Source organism: Lagenorhynchus albirostris, chromosome 1 (genome assembly GCF_949774975.1).
Source record: "Lagenorhynchus albirostris chromosome 1, mLagAlb1.1, whole genome shotgun sequence".
Classification (NCBI taxonomy): domain Eukaryota; kingdom Metazoa; phylum Chordata; class Mammalia; order Artiodactyla; family Delphinidae; genus Lagenorhynchus; species Lagenorhynchus albirostris.
The window spans coordinates 25,130,371-25,143,168 of NC_083095.1; the positions used below are offsets into that span (position 1 = coordinate 25,130,371).

At 52.1% G+C, this 12,798-nt stretch overlaps 1 protein-coding gene across 4 annotated transcripts in view; it reads right to left on the reverse strand.

Moving 5' to 3' along the window:
* The window catches only part of ADCK1 (aarF domain containing kinase 1), a 110,811-nt gene that overhangs the window by 61,046 nt on the left and 36,967 nt on the right, over positions 1–12,798 (reverse strand). For 3 of the 4 annotated variants that reach the window (XM_060126722.1, XM_060126560.1, XM_060126638.1), the window contains exon 4: positions 7,607–7,810. The exons of the other annotated variant lie outside the window; for it this stretch is intronic. In XM_060126722.1, coding sequence (XP_059982705.1) covers positions 7,607–7,810 — 204 coding nt within the window. The remainder of the gene's footprint in view (positions 1–7,606; positions 7,811–12,798) is intronic. 4 annotated transcript variants of the gene reach the window in all.

Sequence of the window (12,798 nt, forward strand, 5' to 3'; positions counted from 1 at the left end):
TGTGTGCGAGAACAGGGCAGGAGCCCCAGAGGGCACGGACCCCCGGGGGCTGGCGTGGTACCTGGCACAGAGGAGTGCTCCATAAATATGTGTGAACAAATACGAGACGGGCAGGGAGAAGTTGGGTCGGCATTGGAAAGAAGGCAGCAAGGAACACGACAGCACGGAGGCTTGTGTCATCAGGGAGGAAAGTGTTCTGCCAGCTGCGGGCCCCCAGGTGGAATCAGCCCCGGGGGCAGGAGGGGCTCCTCTTACCTCTGTCCTAAGCTCTTCTCTAGCCCTAGTCCAACCCAGGGCATGTTCAGCCCTGCGCACATCCCATACCCACCTCCTCCAGGACAAGGGAAGTTGAGTCCAGCTGCCTTCCTGCAAGTGAGGAAGGCACGGTGGGTCCTGGACACAGCACAGCCGCCGACTCATGGCCCTGGGCACCCGTGGCTCCACCTCCTCCACGGAATCAGACCAACAATACATGGGAGGTGCTGCTGACGGGCCTCAGGAAGCTGCCCGCTGAGCTGCCAGCAGCCCCCAACGTGGGGGTCTGTTGGGAGGGTGGTGCTCAAGAAGCCCAGGAGACAGGCTCCAAGGCAGCCTGTGCGAGGTTTCCAACAGTGGGAGGGAAGGGGCTGGCCACTAGATGGAATGCTGGGTACCAATCAGGAAGGGGAAGAGAAAGGCCGATTCTTCTAGCAAAATAGTATCTGGGACCATACCTTGTATCAGAAAACCTGGCTGAAGACCCAACTCCACCATTTAAAGTCTCCCAGAACCTTGGTTCCTCGCACATATGAAGCATCCAGCGCAATGCAGAAACAACAGCTAACCTTTGCTGGTCATCTGCTCTGTGCCAGGCATGCTCTAAGTGCTCCACATTCATTCATTCATTTCATCCCTGCAGCAAGCCTGTGAGGCAAGTGCTGTCATTATCCCCATTTTACTGATGAGGAAACTGAGGGACAGAGAAGATACATAACATGTCCAAGGTCACAAAGACAGTAAACCAACAGGCAGTCTGGCTCCTGCCCACCTCAAAGGCTCAAAAAGAAGCTCAAGGGCCGTGTGAAAGCAGGACCCAGGGTACAAATGTGCAAGCCAAGCGAAGGGCCGCGTGGGGAACGATGAGGGTTAATTTTACGTGTTAATGTGGCCGGGCCACAGCGCCCAGAAATCTGGTCAAACATTATTCTGATGTTTCTGTAAGGGTGTTTGGGGATGAGATACATATTTAAATTAGTAGACTCTGAGTAAAGCAGACTGCCCTCCTTAATACTGGTGGGCCTCATCCAATCAGTTGAAGGCCTGAATCGAACAAGACTGACCTCCCCAAGCAAGAGAAAATTCTGCCAGCAGATGCACATCAGCTCTTCTTGGGTCTCCAGCCCAATGGCCCACCCTGAAGGCTTCTGACTTGCCAGCCTCCATAACTGCATAAGCCAGTTCCTTAAAATCAATCAATCAATCACTATTTATTTATCAGATAAAAGAACACACATGTACCCTACTGGCTCTGTTTCTCTGGCCAATCCTGACTAATAGAAGAATAAAAATCCAGCCCTGGTAGAGCGGTCACCGCCTGGGGGAAGGGATGCGCAGCTCAGGCACCTTTTCCTAGTTCTCACGAAGTTCTCTGCGTGTCAGCAGAAGTCCTGTGTGCAGGCATGCAGAAATGATATGGCTCAGCCCAGAGCCGGCCGTTCACTCTCCAAGCCTACGGTCCCCTCCCCCAGCCCTGAGGCCTCCACCCAAGCCCCTGTTCCGGTCTCTGCACGGCCCCCACCCAGTGGTCGCACACCAGGAACCCCCTGCACAGGCCAGGAGTTCCTGCCTCACCTGCCCGCCTTCTGCTTTTGCCTCCGCTGGTCCTCACGTCAACAGTGCCTTCTCTCTGCCACCACCACCAAGCTTGAGAGATGAATGACGTTCCTGGGAGCAGAGCTTCTTTATCTCTTTTTCTGAACTTTTGCTTACAACTGAAACATCGCCCTCCACCCGTACCTGTAGGTTTGTGTGAAACAATGACGGGTGCATTTTCCCATCTGAATCACAGTGATTCTCTTCTGCATTCTCACAGCCACTCTGGTCAGATGGCCCATCAGAACACTGAGCCCTTGTCCCTGGGAGCTATGGGGAGTTACAAAACAAGGTGAAATCTAGATCCCCACCCTGTGGGAGCCCAGGGGTAAAAGACAGATAAAACATCCTTCAGAGCACAGAAGCCAAACCCCAGCACCCCAATACCAGCACAAGCATTGCCCCTAACAAAGGTATTTCTGTGCTCTGCTCCAGCCCCTAACTTCATTTCCTTTGGTTTTTCATAGAATTTAAGGGTTCAAAAGAACGTTATCTGATACGACTATGTTCTGGGACAATAAACAAAACTGGATCATTCACTGAAATATATTGTAAGGAGATTGGACTTGTCTGTGTGTGCTGGGGAGGTGGGGAGAGATATGTGTGTGTGTTTATGACCAAAGATAACTGTCCCATTGCAGCTGAGGGTTCCATCATCTCTTCCAAAGTCCCACTGTAACTCCTACCCCCAAGCTCTCCGCCCACCTCAAACCTCCCGCCTCCACCTTCCCCACCTGTAAAAGATGACCTCATCTCCCATGTTACTAAGAAAATTCGGCTCCACTCTGTCCTTCTTTGCTCAGGCCCCTCTCCTCCAGGCTCCCATTATGAAAGGAACATTCAAAGGCCCCTCTCAATGTAACCTCAGCCCCAACTTTGCAACCTCGGCTCCACTGGCCACCAGCTTGAACCCCATATACTAGTCAACAAGACTATTCACCCTGCACTCTCTGTACTTTATGCTTTCCACTGCTTGCATCTTTGGCACATCTCATTAATCAGTAATCCCCTCCTCCAACCTCCACCTCCTCCAGCCCCACCCATCTTTGAGATCCTGGGTCAGATGCCACCTGCTTCAGAAAGCTTCTATCCACCCAAATATAATATCTATCTATCTATCTCCTCTCTCTCCATCTCTCTCTCTGCCTCTCTCTCTCTCCCTCTCTCTCTCTCTGCCTCTCTCTCTCCCCCTCTCTCTCTCTCTGCCTCTCTCTCTCTCCATCTCTCTCTCTCTCTCCATCTCTCTCTCTCTCTGCCTCTCTCTCTGCCTCTCTCTCTCTCCCTCTCTCCATCTCTCTCTCTGCCTCTCTGCCTCTCTCTCTCTCTCTCCATCTCTCTCTCTCTCTCTCTCTCTCTCTCTCCGTCTCTCTCTCTCGCAGGCACTTACATGGCCAGGTATTACAGTGATGAGTGTACCTCTTGATGACCCCAGACTACAGGGGCCAGAATGAGGTCTTACCCATTTTGGCTGCAGCCACAGCTTCCAGCTCTGTGCCCCTCTCACTAAATTCAAGCTGCTTAGACAACAAAGAGAAAGAAGAAATGGAAAAATGAAGGAAAACGTGTTGAACCATAGAACTGCTTGCTCTTAGAGCCTGCAGGGGCCCTTAGAGGACTCCTACTCCAAACGAGGAAGCCGTAAGGATAGGCTGGTGGTCAGTGTGAAGAACCCTGCCAGGTCCTCCAACACACAGCCGAGAGCTCCTTGGGACCAGGATGGTCAACAGTCTCGTACCTGAGGCTTGTGTCTGCCCCATTCAGGGTCAGAGGTGTCAGCTCAGGCTCCCTCCACAGCATGGACCATGCCCAGGAGTACAAATCATCTGAATCTCAGCCAGCTGCTGGGGCTCCCCTCTGGAAGGAAGGACAGTGTCTTCAACACCCCTCCCTGACTCTCGAGCTCAGGCGCCATCTGCTGGTCGAGATCAGCACTGCACCTGGACCCACAGCCCTAAGGGCAGTCAGGAGACCAAGGTTGAGACCATCTCCAACCCACTCCAGATCCAAGTCACTTTGGAAGCAGCAGAAATGACCCCACATCCTAGAGTTCTGACTTCTGACTGATTCCCAGGACCTGTCCTTCAGGACTTAAGCCTAACATTCAAAAGAAAAAGAAAAAAGTAAGTTTCTTTGTGGTAATAATAGTAGAAACTTCCAAGGCACAGATACACGGACACACAGAAAAGTGATTTACAGAGGATTTCTGCCAAACAGAAGCTCTGTTAATAAGAGACAAAGCACTGGCCAGAAGATCAGGAGATCTGACGTCTTGTCCCATCCCTCACATGCCACTCCCTTAGCTACCCAGTCCCCCAGACTCCCTACCCAGGCCAAGCCCTATGCCAGGATGGTACCCCTTCACTTGCCCTCACCTCTGCACTGACAGTGCTGGCTGCTGTCCAGGGATTTGGACTGATCCAGAACCAAGTGCAAATCATGGGATCCAGAAGAGCCGCCTCCTAACCCTCATCCCCCATGCTGGGGACACCCCTCAGGGCCAGCCCTATCTGCCTGGGACAGGGATCGGTCTGAGGATATTAGTGACCCGCCCCCCAAGGCCTCTGCTGATGGGAGGGGCCCCTAAGAGCATAGAGGGAACCAGTCAGTGCAAGCTGGGACGCACGGGCCTCGGGCTCCTCTGGCCACCTCTCCTCACTCTTCAGTCTGAGACCTAGGGGCAGCTATGTAGTCTCTGAGCTCAAGGTAACCTCAGAGCCCACACAAGGACTCACACCTAGAAAGAAGACGGTGATGCATGGCAGACTTGGCTTCCTTTCACCACACTCCTGGAACCAGGGACGGAACGGAGGGCCCCAGGGCAGGCGTGGAGCCCAGGATCAGTGGGGCTGGCTGAAACATCTTCCTGGGGGGAGGGCTGCTCCCCGAGAAGTGTCACAGGACACTTCACTGGAGGAGGAGGGAAGTGCAGAGTGAGTGACTTTCCCCGCCCTCACAGCCCCACACCCACCTACCCTGCTTCCCACCTGTCTCCTTTCCCCTCCCTCCACCCACATGCTGAGAAAGTGTGTCACCGGGAACAAAAGGGGTGAGGGAAGACTTTGACTGTGCACCTGTAGTGCCGGGTAAGAAACCAGAGGTCTCTGAGCTTCCCAGCTGTAAGGGACGCCCCCTCTGAGCCATGACCTTGACATTAGCCTCCTTTTCTCAGAGGACTCGAGTCAAGCTGTGGGTCAGAAGCCACAGGCCACCACGCTCAGGAGGACTTGGCCGGGGGGCTTAGAGAAGAGACCCTGAAGATGCAGGCAGCATCCTCTAACCCCAGACATGCCAGCTGGGCGGGCACACCATGACTGCTGACACCCTCAGCTTCCCATCGCGCTCCACCCTGGCTCGGAGGAAGCCACTGCCCTGCTCTTGCCTCCCCCTCCAGCTCTCCAGAGACAAGTCGGCCTCCAAGGGTTAATCTGCTGCCTTCCCTCCCTTGCCTCCGCCCCCCACTGAGCTGCCACATGCTAGCAATGATGCACTTCACACTGTTATTATTTATTTCGTTTTATATTTAGTTTTAGTGATTTAGTTTTAATTTGGGGGTGCACCTCATGCTGTAGGAAGCAGGGGGCCAACGGTCTTGGCAAGAAGCAAGGGCGCACACGGCTGTGCCAGGCCAATCCCGTCCCCTCTGCCTGCGGCCCCTGCATCCTAACCCCGCTCTTCCCAGCCTGTGGTCTGCTCCTGACACCAGCCCTAAATCTTCACTCAATCTTACCCCTGTCCCGTTGGAGATGTTCCTCCTTAGTAGGAAGGGAATCCACAGAGGTTTCTATGCTCACCTCCTGCGTGACCCAGGCCCCCCAGAGTCAGTTAATGAGGCCAGCCCAGGCCAGGCTATCACTGAGGAGTGGTTCCCCTTTGGCTGGATGCCGGGCACAAGATACCAGCTCTACAGAAAGGCACCGACAGCCAGGGCCAGCTCCACGCAGACCAGAGAACATGGAACATGGTCTTTATGAATCTCTGCCCCTACTCTCCACCTAGTCCGCAGTAGACTAAGGAAACTGTCACTTACCAGCCATTGGTTCATTAAACAAACACTGGTGCCCACGATATACCACATCCTACTCTGGAACTGCAGATAGGATTAAAAGGACCATCATGGTCTTCATCCCCAGACTTTACAACTTACTGTGAAACCAACTAGACACAACTAACCAAACTACAAGAGGCACAAGCAGAAGGAGCAAAGGTGTGCAGAGGGTCAGAGAAGATTTCACAGGAGAGCTGGGATTTGGCCAGGACACACAGCACCTTTGCACGGTGCCCCGCATTTGGTAGACAGATGGACGAATGGCCTAGAAACACAAGGAATCACTTGACAGGGAGAGAATGGGGTAAAGAGATTCCAGGCAGACAGAGACCATGGCAACTTGAAAGTGGATGGGGTAGACCTTGAAAGTCCTGCTAAAGATTTGATTTGGGGAAATTGGGAGGCACCAAAGGTAATAAAGTAATCTCAGGAAAGGCATCAGCTGATCTAGGCTTGACTTTAAGATTATTTTGCTCAGAAAGGTTCTAGATCCAAAGGGTTCTCTCTCTAAGAGGAGAATTTCAAATATAATAATAGGTGAAGGAAGAAAATAAGTTTTTTTTTTATTAGCATTCTCTGGGGTACCATGAAATTACAGCACATAATTTGTAAGGCTGGGCCTGATCGGCCAGTCGGCACCCTGCAGACGGCTGCTCCAATCCCTCCCCATCCCCAGAATCAAGATGAGCAGAACAGGTCAGCAAGGATCCACACCACTGTGGCGATCTGGGTTCCACACATCCTGCAGGTCACTGGCATGAGTCCAAAGGAGTGTGACCAGGGCTGTGTATGGAAGGGCCCTCAGCCCCTTTCTCTTTTGCTCCATGGGGTGGATGAAGATCAGGAAAGTTTGAGGAGGCAGGCCTAGCCCTTAGGAGGAAGCATGTTCAACAATTAGAGATGAGTGATAATAGAACGGACCACCTTAGGCAGCAGGTAAGAGAATAAGCTTCCTATCACTGGAGGTAATCAAGCAGTGGCCCACAGACGTTCTGGGAAAGTCATAGCACTGAATGATTAGGACAGCTCACTGATAGAGCAGTGCACTGGAATCACTTACTAACAGTCCCCTTGGGCGCTCTACCTGATCACTCTAAGTCTCCATCCCTCATCTGCAAAATGGGGTTAATGATGGCACCTACCTCATAGGTTTGCCCTGAGGACTAAGTGAGATAACGTGGGAAACAGCACAGGTGTGAGTGCGCAGTAAACCCTCAATAATTGATAGGTTTTTTTTTTTTTTTTTTTTTTTTTTTGCGGTACGCGGGCCTCTCACTGCTATGGACTCTCCCGTTGCGGAGCACAGGCTCCGGACGCGCAGGCTCAGTGGCCATGGCTTACGGACGCAGCCGCTCCGGGGCATGTGGGATCCTCCCGGACCGGGGCACGAACCCGTGTCCCCTGCATCGGCAGGCGGACTCTCAACCACTGCGCCACCAGGGAAGCCTGATAGGTATTATTAAATTCAACCATATGAATCATATTAAGTTACAGGTCAAAAACAATCAAATATCAACGATTTCGTATGGCCCAACTAATATTTTATACTGAGGGCCACTCAGGTTCCTTCTAACCTCTCTGCTTTCACACTGAAGTCTCTGCGAAGCGTAGTTCCACGCCACTGGTGGAGCCCCAGGGCCTGGGGCCAAGCAGCGAGAACTCCGCGGGGGGCCTTTTCGGAAGCCCATCCCCCCTGGCAGAGGTGGGTACCTCTTTGCCCAGGTCCTCTCGGATGACCTGGCGGACCTCCTGCATGCTGCTCTGTGGGGCCTGGCTGTGTAGCACCTTCAGCGTGCTGGTGTACTCCTCCGGCAGCAGGTAGTCCAGAGCCCCCAGGTGCTGGCCCACCTTGATGAACGTGCCCCGGTTGGCACAGCAGAGCTCGCAAAGGCGCCTGGCAGAGCGAAGGTGCACCTGCAGGAAGACAGGCGGGGCCAGAGAGATGTGAATGCTCACTGTCTGCTGCATGCTCTTCTCTTCTCCTGCCCCCTCTGCTTAGAAACCCTGATTCACCACCACCACCCCCCAGTGTATGTACACACACACACGCGCGCACACACACACACACACACACACACACACACACACTCACACACCGTCATTCACCTTCAGTCTCCCGGTACCCAGAGCAGTCAATTCCAATCTCAAACTGGAACCAGCCTCCTGACACGGCCCGATGCTTCTGATCGCCTTTCCTTCAAAACTTACCTAGTCCAAGTCCCACTCCCTCAGAAACTAGCGTTTGTCCAAGGCTTTCAACCAATTCTAATCTACACTTATGATTCATTCAAGGATACATTGAGTTCACGCATTTGTCACCCACCCCTCAGTCATACTAATAATACCATCTGTTTGTTTGGAGGTCTAAATTTTTAAACATGGTCATATTCATTATTTTTTTAATCCTTACAATTTAGGGAGGCAAGTGCTGGTATCTTTAAGGATAAGAAACTCAGACGTTTTGCTTATCAAGAAATAGCTAACTAATGTCAAAGGAAGGTCTAGAAAACGCTTCAAACCTACAGCGCTTTAACGCAGCCAACTTTAGCAGGGTCTCCTGTCAACTGAAGGAGAACTTTACAGGGAGCATCAGGCATACGGGGTAGGCAGCAGGGCAGGCTCTGCAGGACAAGCCGGCCTTAACTTGCAGCCTGATGCCCACCTGTCCTTCCAGAGTGGGAGGTGGCCTCCATCCGCCCCCAGGCTACACATCCCCAGTCATCACCCCAGCTCAGCTGAGGGTCTTGGCATTTTGAGGGTCCTGCCTTCTTGGAGCTACAGTTCCTGAAGCAGGATGAAGCCATGGGCACACACAAAAGACAAGGGAGCCCAGTGCCCTGTGGGAACCTGGTACCCTCGTCCACCCATAAGTCAACCGGGAGAGTGAATATCTAGGACGGACTTACGCTCTCTTAAGTGCTATGAAGGATGCTGACACAATTAAGTGTGTATTGGAGGCAATAAACCACATGAAGAGATAAATAACCGCTGGCAACAAAGACGGAAGAAACGTTCAAAGATCCTACATAATTAGTTGCTGAGTGAACCATACAGAAAACCGTTACCTTAGGAATTAAGAAGAGGACACTGCAGCCCTGAACACCCTGGTCCCAGCAGCCAGGGAGCCATCTATCCACTCCCTCTAGAGCAGAGGGATGCCCCACACTCCAGGCACTCGCAAGCTGTCCTTAGGCCCTCAAGGGCTCTGCTGGACACCTCTGCATCCCACCCCAACCCACTACTGGGGAAGCCTATGTCCACATGACTCTATGCCCCTGAACAGAGTGCGGGCGCCTGGTCCAAACTAGGCCAAGAAGAGTCTTTTTTCCCTGACAGGAGGGTGCAGAGAGAAGGGAATTGACTCTAAGAATTAAGGCGGGGCAGGTGTGGGGAGAGAACACATTTCCCTAGATGAGTAAAAGGCCCATGGGGGCAGCAGCGGGGGTGGACTGGGAATTGAGCTGGCCAGTGTCAGATGGTAGAAGGTCACTACTGTCCAAGGCCACACTCACGTTCTGAGGAAGTGAGAAAGAAGGCAAACGTGGTCAAATATGGAACTGGGCGTTTCCCCACCCTCCATGAGTCCAGGCTGTTATGAACAAAATGACTCTTTACAGCTCAAATAATCAACGCCAATTCCCACCCTGCCGAATAAGAGGCAGCCAGCAGGTCATCCACGATCCATGTGTCCTAAGGTACAGTGTGACCGGAAGCCAGGTCCCACCAGAGGCTCCCGGTGAGGCTGCCCTGGCACCCAGCTGCCCACTCCCCCAAGGAGGCATGCTCCGCCCTCACGCCAAAGCCACCGCAGGGTCAAGGCAGAGGACTGGAGGGCAGAGTGAGGACACACCCCATGGTCTCTGCCCCTCCCAGGAAAGACATCAACCACTGTGTATTCACTGGGGTCTGACTGAGTCCCACGCCCTCCACCTCGTGGGGAGACGTGACAGAGCCACTCACACACAGAGAATGACACGTGGCAGTAGGATCACACTGAGGACCACGGAGCTCACAGATGGGAGAAACAAGAGGGTTGGAATTAGAGAGGCTTGGCTCCTGGGGAGAAGCGGGGTGCGTGCAGCTCAGGAACACGGCCTCTCAGCTGCAAATCCACGCTTCTTTGCCGTGCGCTGTGATACTGGTGCTAGACCCTGTGTCATTTCTCCTTTGTCAGATGGGTCGCTATTAGGCTTTGTCAACAGGGGGCTCTGGGGAACACTGCAAGGCCACAGCGCAAGGAGGCTCCCTTATTGTCCCCGTGCACTGTTTTCAGCTCATCAGCCAGTGGGTAGTGGCTTGGGGGTGACCACTTTGGTGGCCCTCACGGACCAGCCCACCTTTTGTAAATTTCTCCACTACCTGATGGGCCCCTCCTGTGGACCAACTCAGGCCCCATATCTTCCAGCAAGTGTTCTGACCACCCAGCAGGCGGCTCCTACACACTAGCTCCAGGTCGCACCCTCCTACAAATTTCTCTGCCACCTGGCAGGCTGTTCCCATGGACCATGCCCGCCATCACGTCTCATCACCAGGGCAGCCCAGCATCCCAGCCTTGCAGGTGGGAGGCCCCCAGCTGAGTCTTTAGCTCTGTTCTTGTTCACCACCCCCTCAGCCCTAGAGGGAGCAGGTGCTTTACGCATTTACTACTTCTGCACCTTTAGAATCTTCTTTTACTCCTTTTAGGAGTTAACTACCTTTTCCTAGTGAACAAGTCTTTATATTTAAATTACAGGTATGACTAGTCCCTGGCTGATACATAGGATTAGCCCCTGAAATTGAACCTGAAAAGATTAGAATAAAAAAGGAGGGCCTTTCAGATTGAGAGAACAACATGCGTGTGTGTGTGTGTGTGTGTGTGTGTGTGTGTGTGTGTGTGTGTGTGTGTGTGTGTGTGTGTGTGTGTGTGAGAGAGATACTGAAGACCTGCTCCACCATTTTCTTTAGACTGGATTCACATCTGCATTTATCTCTGCTGCTGGCCGCCCTCAGAAAGCATTAGCCTCACCCTAACAAGCCCTCCTACCAAGGAGCAGAGCCAGGGCTCTGCTGCCCCTCACCTGTGGCCTGAGCCAGTCCTGGGTAGGGCGTCTCTTGGCACAAAGTGATGGTCACCTTCAGGACACTGTCTGGGCAATGCAGAGAGCCCTCTCTGGTCACACAAGCCCAGGAAGGCTGGTCTACTGCTGACTCACTGGTTACTTGGCACATCAGCCATTGGGGACAGAGACCATGTGTTGTGTCCCCTGTAGACTCTGTGTACCCCAGGGCAAGCCATGCATGAGCTATAAATGTAGACTGATGACAACCTTGGGTCATACACTCACAAAACCATCATCCAGGAAGCTGAATCAGCATCTACTGCAAACGGCACCCACATTTCAACAAAAGAAGCCCCAAAGTCACCTTCAACCAGCTTCTAATTAAATACACACACACACACAGAGTCACATGGGGGTGAGGGACATTGCCACTAACCAAAAAGTGTAAATGTTCTTTTAAAGCCAAAAGACACACATGCTGAATAACAGAGCAGGCACTCTGGTCTCCAGCGTCCCTTTCTAGCTCCAGCTCCTACAGCTCCACCATCCTTTGGGATCAGAAGGCAGGTGCCACTCAGAACTTCAAGAAATTACTCGCTTAGTGCAAACTCCCTCTGTCAGCATGCACCTCCTGCTTGCTGGTACCTGGGATGGAGGACTGCCCTTCCCCCAGCTCACTGAGCATCCTTGCTTCTGAGATCTGTAAGTAATAATAAATCTTGTGACTCTACTTCCTCTGTGCGGGTGTATTTAAACTGTACCTTCAATCAAAACAACCCACTGCGTTTCACTTCCCCAGTGGAAGCTTGGATGCCGAGGGAGCTACCAGCCAACCCCACGTAGGAGGCTTGCGCTCCTCATTCATCAGGTCATAAACTACATATTCTTAATTCAATACACCAGCTCTTGCTTCTCAACACATGTTACTGCCCTAACACTCCCCACCCATTTGCTCACTGGACCCGAGTCCTGCCCTTACCCAGCACCTGGTTTCACTGCCGCGTGTCCTCACTGCAGAGTCCCCACACTCCCCCTTCTGTTCCTGCCAAAACACGGCAGGAACGGCTGGCAGTGTCTCTCTGCCCCTCCTCCAACTTGGTTTTCACTCCCAGCTCAATAACTTGCCTTATGATTATCTCATTACCAATAACCTTGTTGTAATGAGTTTTAATCTGCCTCATATTAATTAAAAGCATTGTCATCAGCCAGCTTGGGTTGGGGTTGGGGGGGCGGGCAGTGAATAGCTAATAAGATCAACTCAGTACTGATTAATTATTGATTGGGAGGGATGGAGCAAAGGCCCAAGGAGAGCAATCCTTTACTCGTGTCTAAATCCCCAAGAGTAGGGCTCTCGAGCCCCAAACTTGGCAGAAAGGCACCAAAGCCAGACCGAATCAAAGCGGCTTCCCATCAGAATTGAGCAGTGTCTCCAATGGGATTTCGGGGTGTGACTGTGAGACAGAGACGAAACAGGCAGACGCATATACATACCCCACACATCACAGGAAGAAAGAGACAGTGAAAGACAAGGTCACAGACAGACCCCAAAACAGACAAGTCCCTTGACGGATTCTTCTAATCAAAGATTCAAGACCCAAAGGAAATGCACTGACATGTAAACAGTGTTACCTCTGGGCAGTGAGATTAAAAGAATACTTTTCTTTATAGGTTTTTCTGTATTTTTCAAATTTCTTAAAACTAATATGTATTATATCAATAACAGAGGAGAATTTTAAAAAATAATCCCTTCTTCAACATCTTCTGGAAATAGATAAGTCCAGCTGACAAGATTCTCCCATGCAGACTGGACCAGCTTGGTGCAGAATCCAGCATCTCTTCCCCGATTTTCCAGGGTGCTATGAT